The sequence below is a fragment of the Eschscholzia californica genome, unplaced genomic scaffold (assembly GCF_041429995.1).
Source record: "Eschscholzia californica isolate CP2 unplaced genomic scaffold, dmEscCali1.0.p SCAF_3, whole genome shotgun sequence".
Lineage (NCBI taxonomy): Eukaryota > Viridiplantae > Streptophyta > Magnoliopsida > Ranunculales > Papaveraceae > Eschscholzia > Eschscholzia californica.
Window position 1 is genome coordinate 8,295,288 of NW_028238420.1, and position 9,377 is coordinate 8,304,664.

General features: G+C 36.3%; 1 protein-coding gene across 1 annotated transcript; it reads left to right on the top strand.

Annotated features, from left to right (window-relative positions):
* The first annotated feature begins 5,087 nt into the window (after window positions 1–5,087).
* On the top strand, window positions 5,088–9,142 carry LOC147548164 (uncharacterized). The gene is made up of 5 exons (XM_086669947.1): window positions 5,088–5,536; window positions 7,175–7,258; window positions 7,365–7,496; window positions 7,822–7,908; window positions 8,488–9,142. Exons 2-5 carry the CDS (start codon window positions 7,202–7,204, stop codon window positions 8,791–8,793), a joined length of 582 nt encoding a protein of 193 aa, XP_086526073.1. The 5' UTR covers window positions 5,088–5,536; window positions 7,175–7,201; the 3' UTR covers window positions 8,794–9,142.
* The last annotated feature ends 235 nt before the right edge of the window (window positions 9,143–9,377 follow it).

Consider the following 9,377-nt stretch of genomic DNA (forward strand, 5'->3'; position numbering starts at 1 on the left):
AAGATGCACAAACGTTTGACATTCACTAGAATAATTCGTATTTTTGTGACAAACTATTTCCGACAGAATGTTAGAAAGTCGTCGGAAATAGTGTTACTTCCGATGGACTATTTGAGAGTCGTCGAAAATAACAACATTTCGTTAAAAGTAGGAATTTTGTCGAAAATAGTTAGTATTAGCGACGACATTTCCTCCTTGATTTCGTAGAAACTTTTCGTGGCTATTTTAAGAAAATATTCTCTTCCGACAACCTTAAATTTTGTTGAAAAAAAAAATTCCGACAGCTTTGCTTTCGGTCGATGTCGAAAATACTTTTTTTCCATTAGTGAGAAACCATTTTTCGTCGGAAGAGAATAAAAATTCCTGGAGCGAAACATTTTCCGCCATAATTTCGTGTAAATTTACTGTGAATTCTATTTTCGACGACTTTTGTGTGCCGTCGAAAATGTTATGCCCTAATTGAATCATCCCTCTTTCTCTTTCTCTCTTGTTCTCGCAGCAGGTTATCTCTCTCGCATCCTTCATCTTCTTCCCTCTACAACTATCGGTCTCTCTTTTTCTCTCAAATTCTCGCTTTCTCTTCTTCTCTCCATGACTCTCGCTCTCTCTTCATCTCTTTATAACTCTCGCTCTATTGAGGTTAAGTTTTGCTTTTCTTCTCTCTTTCAGTTGAATATATTTTGTCACTTCAGTGTTAATTTCAAGGTCTACAAATAAATGACGACAGAAACCAAAGTATGTTGGAAAATATTGCTACTTGTTTGCAATGGAAAATGAGAAAATAACTTTGGAGTACACGAAACTTCAAAGCTCGATAATATATTGATTTTTTTAGATAATAATTGCTAACCTAAGTTGCATGTTTAACCATAAATAGTCTTGTTGGTAGATGAGGTAGAAAAAAACAATAAAAGCATCATAAGCTAATTAAAGGAGACTACATCAATTCATCGTTGATTTCAAGGTATACAGACAAATGATGACAATAACTAAAGTATGTTGGAAAATATCACTACTAGTTTGAAATGGGAAATGAGAAACTAATTTTGTTGTATACGAAACTTCAAAGCTCGATAAATCGATTCTTTTAGATAGTAATTCACCCTCTTCTAGTATAAACCATTAGTACATGACGGGCCTGGAACTATACCTTCAAGACACCGTGAAGTCTTTAATAACTATCCCGATTAAAAGTATATATACCTTGACCAATATTGATGTATATAATTGATAATGCCAAAAGAAATCGACTCCGAATTTCCCAAATAATTTGTATAACAAAGTACTAAAAAAAGGCCGCGGCTTTGGGGAATAAAAAGAATTCTCCGGGGAATAAAGATTTTAGGTCAATAAATATTGACTTAGGAGCATAATTTTTTTTAGTCCAAAAATTGACTTGATCAAATATTGCCCCCTAATCTTCATCTTCTCTCTCTCTCTCTCTCTCTCTCTCTCTCTCTCTCTCTCTCTCTTTCTCTCTCTCTCTATCAGCTTCTTTCATAATTAAAAGAGTTTGACAAGCCATTACGAATCAAACTTACTTGAACTTCAAAGAAAACCCTAAACTGAATTTAAATTGAAAGCTAGTAAAACCCTAATTCCCATATAAGTTATAAATAGACTTACCATCTCTTGTTATTCAACATCATGAAGGTACTTCTGAAGTAACGTTGTATACTTCGTCTCGTCTTCAAACACATTAGCCATAATATCACAAAACGATCACACAAATCAAATGATTCCAGTAACCATTGCACACAGGTTCTGGACATCTTCATCTTCAACAAGAGAAGCCTGATGCTTAGCTTTCTTTCTCTTGTTGATCTTGTCATTTTTAGAACGACAATCTTTGGCAAGATGTCCCTTCTTGCCACAGTTAAAGCAGTTGTCGTCGAAACTCTTCTTCGTCGGCTTTCCTGAGCCTACTTCACGGACCGAGCATTTCCGCTTTAGTTTTGGTCCCCCTTCGATGACGTTTACTTTTGGAGCATTTGAAGACTTCTCTGTCTTCTTCTCTGCAGTAAGACTATCCTCTTCTATTCTAAGTTTGAGGATGAGTTCTTCAAGGCTCGTATCTTTATTTTTATGACGAAGGTAATTCTTGAAGTCTTTCCAACCCGGAGGCAATTTTTCAATCATTGCTCGGACTTGAAAGGCTTCATTTGTGTAGTGTGTTCCACAATTCTTTTGCACTATCAATAACACAATACACATTATAAAGCCCATCATCCAACGAATTCAGAATTTAATTCTTACATAAAAAATTACTATGCTTCCAGGCCTCTACGGCCGAAGTATGTTGGATATCTTCGTCTTCTCGAAGGACTGGTTGGTCTTCAGTCAGATATTTTACTAACCCTAAAGTGGTTAGATAAAACATCATCTTCTGTGCCCATCGCTTAAAATCGATGCCCTTAAACTTCTCTGGTTTTTCGGCATGGGCAGAACCAACACTTTTCATTGTGGCTTCACCAGTTGTTGTCATCTCTATTTCTTGTCTCTCTGACAAAGAAAATTAATTCAGTATACCGAAGTAAAAGGAATTGTCTTAAGATTGTTGGATTCGGTGTACCGATTCAACGAGTTGACTCAGCGAGTCTATAACCGAGTCACTGGTGAAACTGGTTACTACTTTGATTTTATTTGTAAATCAATCAAAAACACTTTCTTTCCAAATTAATGGAAAAAGCAGTCGAACTTGAAAGTATACTAACCTCTGACTTATGCAAATGGACCAAACTTCTTGCTTATTAAACTCCTTGAAAACTCTGTTAAATCTTTCTCTTAGATACTCTAATATGATCTTCTAACAATTTTGACCCTCTGGAAAAAACGGATTGAGATTTGGAGTTGATTTGGGTCCTATAAATAGGTACCGAATAGACACATGCATTTGGGACCTTCCTGTTGGTTAGGGGACCCATCTGTTGAGAACTAAAAGTGACGCATCACTTCATTCCCTACAGTTTGTGTCAGTTGAGATTTGAGCCGTCAGATCGCGCTCAAAATCTCGGGAGGAACGCTTTCCGTTACATCTAGGGACTTATACCGAAACTAGCCCACAATCTAAAGGAGATGAGCCGTTGGATTGAGGTTCGGGAGATGTCCCGCTCCGTGCCCGACAAGGGTTTAACCAGATCCGTTGGATCTTGCGCATTTGCGCGAAGCGAATGCCTGCCATCAGATCTGGCCGTGTTCGCTTTGCGTAAATGGTCCCCAAACAAACTTTTCCTTATTGTGACTTAGTCCCTAAATCAACCAAAGATCGATCAAACTTTAGACTTGAATATCTCATTCATCCGGAATCGGATTTGAGTGATTCTTGGCTCTAAACTTAAGAGCTCGACGAGACGAACGCAATGGTGTGTTTCGTTTCTGAGTTTGACGACTGTAACCGATCCAAAATCGACTCCGATTCCAACAAGTTTCATATGATAGAATAGCATTATAGGATTGTATTTGGCTTTCACTTTTTATATTTAAGATGGTACTTGTTTTCCCTATAGGAACCCACTTTGGTGTGGATCTAACAGACAAGAAGGCAGAAGTGAAAAGCATAATTGAAGATGTGATAAACAATATAACAGACGACGAGGAGGATGTAAAGGACGGTAACGAAGGCGATGATGATGCTCGTGAGAATTCAGAAGACAAATCCGGCAAGGATAACGATTCGTAGATCTATGAACTCATAGATGTAACTTGTAACATTAGGTAGTGAATGACACACCCTTGTAGCCTTCTTTTGAGAAGGGGGGAAAGACATAAATGGGGAGGAGAGTAAGTTTGTTTATTACCGTTACAAGATTGCCAATTGTTTTTTCTTTTACTTTTACCCTTGATTTTCTTTCTAATTTAATACTAGTTTGTTTGTACAATGCAAGTGTATTTTGTTTTTTTTTATGCTTACGTTTTACCTTTACTTTTCTTTATTGACTGTTGAATAGTCTATTCTTCGACATGTAGTGAGCAGAAACTTCTCATATACTGCGGCAACTAAGGCTGGAATTGGACTAAAATTTGTAGCATTAGTTAGTGAGTGACACCCCTTGAGTAGCGTTCTTTTCAAAAGCTTTGAACAATCATATGCTTAAAATTAGGTTTTGTTAAGTATAGTTTTACTAAATCGTACTATCACAAAAATAACAAGCACATTTCACTTTTGTTGAACAAAAAGCAGAAAGAACACGGTGGTTTTGTAGTTTTCCTATATAATTTATGACAAATGCTAAACGAAGTTGTATAAATGCTTCACAAAGCTATTTTTTTTTTGTTAAGAGAGCTTCACAAAGCTATTTGCTAGACACAATCATTTCTTTTATATTAAATTGCTAAACAACACCACAATTAGTTTATTGGTTTTATCTAGCAAAGTATTATTTTGAATCTTAAATCGCTAAATACAACTATGTTTTAACTCCCCAAAATTATTTACTAGACACAACCTTTTTTCTATTAAATTATTAAACAAAAATGGAATTTATTTTATTAGTGTTATTTAGCAAATATTGTATTGAGAATCTAAAAAACAAATATTACTATAATTTAGACCCGATATATAATAAATATAAAATAAATCAAATGGCTATATGACTTTTTTTTGGTGAAGAGAGTACTATGACTTAGTCTTAATAGTGTATGATTTTATGTATAAACCAAACTTCTAATCTATAAACCAAGCATGACTAAGTCATAGTACTCTCTTCACCAACAAAAAAAATCATATAGCCGTTTGATTTAATGAAAATATAAACTATTAAGGTTTAAATGACTAAGTCATAGCCGTTTGATTTTTTTTCTTGTAGTGTTGGTTTTTAGCAATTTAAGACAATATTCAATTAATTTTTTTAGTTAATTTTGTGTAATAATTTCTTTAGAGTTTTGTATAGAATAGAGGAGAGATTCTGTTATACTTGATTGTTCGTGTTGGTTAGCAATTTAGGACACTATTTTAATTAGTTGTATTTAGTTACTTTTGTCTAATAGTTGTCCTTAGCAAAATTGAAGTTGTCTATAGTAGCATCCTTATTTATTGAGTGGGACGACTCTAATAAATCCTTTTTGACTTCCTAAGCAGGAAAAAAATCGGAGACTAGTCGGGAGTAGGCGCTATTAAACCGGTAGGCGCCACTCTACCGATGCGCCTCACAAAGTGGTCGCTAGTTGGTTTGAAAATCGAGTCAGTCGGGGACTATCTAGCCGATTCGGCCGAGTTGGGCTAAGAGGCTAGTCGCCGACTAACTCGGGCCAGTAAAAACAGATTTTCTTTTTTCGCCAACCCGTGTTTCTAACTAGGGTTTTATCCCTTTTCACCATCCTCTCAAACAACAGCTTCCAAGAGTAAAAGCAACCATCTCTCTCTAGATTTCTCTCTCTCTAGATTTCTCTCTAGATCGATTTCTCTCAAGTACCAACTGGATTGAAGCTCACTCAACTCTATGTCTCTCTCTAGCTAGATCGGTGTGTCTCTCTAGATCTGGTTTCACTCTCTAGATCGGGGTTCTCTCTCTAGAACTTCTAAGTTCAACACAACTTGGTAATCTTTCTTCCTCTTCCTCTTCCTCTTCTAATACTCTAGTTGCTTAGCTTATGTTTATACTCATTGATTTTTTTATTTAGTTGTATAGTTCATTAATGGGTTCATGTTCTTTGTTAGTTATTTTCTTAGATTATGTTTATACTAACTTATTTTTTTTTTTATTTAGTTGTAAGTATCATCTCCAATTTATTATTTTCAACACTAAAATTGAATGTTATACATGTATAATTATATATATATATATTTATTATATAATATATTTATATAATTTTAATATCTGATGAAATCCGACTGGTCCCGATGAAATCCGACTGGTCGCTAGTCCCCAGTTGGTTGCCTAGTCTCGCTTTCCGATTTTTCCAGCATAATCCAACATCTATTCATGCCCTTTTCGGACTGACCAGTCTGAGAGCCAAATAGAGGTTTCGGACTGGTCAGTCCGAGTGACAAAGAGAGGCCCTAGACTGATCAGTCCAAGAACTAAAGAGGGGCCTAGGACTAGGGCTGGATGCAATCCGAAACTTACCTTCATCAGTAAGAGCTTTTAGGGTTTTTGCTATAGGGAGCAACTAATAACACTTGCTAAAAGTGTTGTTAGCCCCCGACCTTTGTAGGTCCCGGCACGGACTGGGTGCCCCCCTCCCCCCACCATTTTTTGTTTTTGTTTTCTCTTGTTCTTCTTCATCTCTTCTCGTTTTTAATCATAATCAACACTTTATTATGTGAAGAACTTTGATTTCAAACCAACCTTGATGTATATGAAGTTGAGTTAAAGAGAGAAAGAACCTTGATCCAACACCACCATTAAAAATACTGGACCCTAATCAGGGACTTATCTCGGACCAGTCCGAAACCTGTCAGACTGGTCCGAGTCTGAACCTTTGCTTAGAATTTTAGATGGGTAGATCAGTATACAACAGTTTCAACGGGTGCCAACAGATGGTTGTGGTTAAAAGAGATTGACCTTTGCCCCCTCTCCACGGCTGGGGGCTAGGGGTGGCAATTGGTCCGGTCAGGCTTGCCCGCGGGCCAATTTCATCGGGCTCGGGCGGTCCGGGCTCCACAACATAATGCCCGATTGAATTTCCGGTCCAGTCCAGTCCGGTCAAAACCTAAAATTACCTTGCCTAAAACCCGTTACCTCAGTGGTTTTTCCGGTCCGGTCCAGTCCTTGAGATTTGTAGGGGTTTTTAAGATTTCGGATTATTGTGTAATCTTGATCCAATACTTCATTTTAAGATTGATCAATAACCTTTCACACGTTACCTCAGTGGAGAAGTTTAAGTAAGGGGTTTGCTCCCTCGGACCTATAAACCCTAAGCACTCAACAGATACATTGTTAGTTATTTTTTTTTTGCATAAAGTTTTATTGTTAGTTACGTTTAAAGTTTTTTTTTAATTTGATCTCAAGAGCACTTATTAATTGGTTATTGTTTAATATGATTTCACCTAGGTTATTGAGTTTAGGTTTGATTTCAATACATAACTCATTTGATTTTTGTTTATTTAGGTTACTTTTGATTTCAATATACACTCATTAGACGGTTTTCAAATAGTTCATGATATCAATGCACAAAGTTGACTCTCTCTGGAACATCAAATAAGTTTTCGTTTTATATGTTGATTGTTGTTCAGGGCGGCGATCAAGAAGGAGAAGGAAAGATGTTGTTTGGTCTTATGAGACAAAAGGTTCTTTCATCAGGATTTACTTCTTTGGCGGTAAACTTTACTGACAATATCTTTTTCTTACTTTAGATTGCTTTTGATGATTACGACGATGGAAATTTCATAGACTTGTTTTAAGTTGCAATTTGTATTTCTTTAGATTCTTGGGCGGAAATCAATAGAAAGGAGTCTACCTGCAGCAACTACGAGTTATTCAACAGTCGGTGGTGCATATTACAATCAGCCGGTTGTGGGTTCTATAACGTTTGAATCCGGCGAATCCTCCAAAGAGGTTGAAGTTTTAACTTGTGGTAATATATTTCTTTCATCTGCATTTTAGATTTATAAGAGGCTTTTGGTTAAGTATGGTCCTAAGACGGTTTTGAGGTTTTTAACAAGACTTTAACCATTATGCTTTTGTGAGAATATTCCAACATTGGGAATGGGCACTCGAACAACCAATTGGTTTTGACTTGGATGAACACAAACTTAACATTTTTTGTCGGATTCCCAAGCATGCATTTTAGTCATCTTTATCTATTAGCTAATTTTGTCGGTTAATATGTTCTCCCAAACTTCTCTTTTCATTTTAGACTCGTCTCACTGTATTTTTGCAGTCCGTCTTTAGTGTAAGTGGAGTTGATGCTGCTGCAGCTAGCGGTTTGCCGGTAGTGGGGTGTGTAACGTTCAGACCCTCTGTTCAGGTTGGAGTTTTATCTTTGTGTTTTAAGAAAGTCTATGACCGGATTAAAAAAAAAGTCTATGACCAAATTGTATGTGTTTAAAATAAAGTTAAGACACCCAATCCCAGATATAAAATAAGCACGCAAGCGAGGATCTTGGTCTATTAGTTTCTCGAGATGATCAAGACAATATTGGGAGAGTGACAAATTCTAGAATGTCTCTCAACTGTTTTAGTTCCTAATGCATCTTCCCATATAATAAATCATAAAACGTTATATTCGGACTTTAATATGGCCTAGGTTATTAGGATATAAGCTTTGAAGCTTACAAATGGCCACTTCATGTGCAGACCCACATAGTATATGCTGCACTACCTTAGTTAAGAATTGCTTTGGATCTCTAAGAGAGAGTAACTCCATTTAGAAATTGTGTGTTAACACTGTTATTTGGTTCTTGTTTATTTAATTGGATTGTGCCATTTCTTGTCATTGCTCAAATCGAATAAGTGATAATGAGTTTAAGCCGTTGGTGTGGGGTTACTTGAGTATATTATATTCATCAGAATGTGTCTCGTGACTCTAATGTAGTATCTTTTTTAGCTACCCAAGTGGAGAGAAGAACTAGAATCTGCTGGTATCAATGTCAATGTGGAACAGTTATATGATGATTTTGATTTGAATAAGGTTCCCAAGTGGAGGAGAGTAGAACTACATTATGAAGCAGTATTCGCTGGTATCGATGTCAATGTGGAACAGTTATATTATGAATTAAACAATGTACCGGACTTTGATAAGAGGGGAATTGGTGAAGCACTTGACTACTTGGTGCACGATCCCTATGAAGCTAATAGCTTTTTAGCTATGTCAGTGGAGAAAAGGAAAACTTTTCTCACGGAGTTGCTCTGATGCAGGGGCACCCGGCGTGGACGCTTTTGCTGTGGGCCTAACGACCACATAGGCCAATCGGCCATGTTGATTAGAGTTAGGAAAGTCACCGTTTTAGTATATGATTCGTATGAATCCAGGTTTAGGAAGTTACATTATTTCAGTATTTCCATTAATTAGGAAAGTCTGTTGTGAGTTTATCTATTTAGGAAGTTGTCGTATTTCAGTCTTTTCAATATTTAGGAAATCTAGTTTGAGTCTATCTAGAAAAATATGATACCTTATAAAAGGAGGTCCAGTCTGTCTTTTATTTTCATGCTGAAGAGGAACCCCAATCAAACTTAATAAAGTCTTCAATTATTTAGAGTTATTTCATTATTATTTTCCGTTCTTATTTGTTCTTTATTTACTTTTATCGGCTACTAATATTTCTGTTGAGTTCTACATCAAGTGGTATCAGAGCCGTATTTTTTTTTTTAAATCGTTTACAATGGTAAACATTACTATTCCCGCTACACCAAAAAGGAGAAAGTTTCAACTTTTGCATCTGAATGGGACAACGTCAAGGAAAGGTTGTCTTCAGCAAAGAAGTTGGAAGAAGGATT

Coding starts and splice junctions, on each gene's coding strand:
- LOC147548164 (XM_086669947.1), top strand. CDS start 7,202: ATGTTGTTTGGTCTTATGAGACAAAAGGTTCTTTCATCAGGATTTACT. Junction 7,259..7,364: donor CAGGATTTACTTCTTTGGCG/GTAAACTTTACT, acceptor GTATTTCTTTAG/ATTCTTGGGCGGAAATCAAT. Junction 7,909..8,487: donor CGTTCAGACCCTCTGTTCAG/GTTGGAGTTTTA, acceptor TATCTTTTTTAG/CTACCCAAGTGGAGAGAAGA.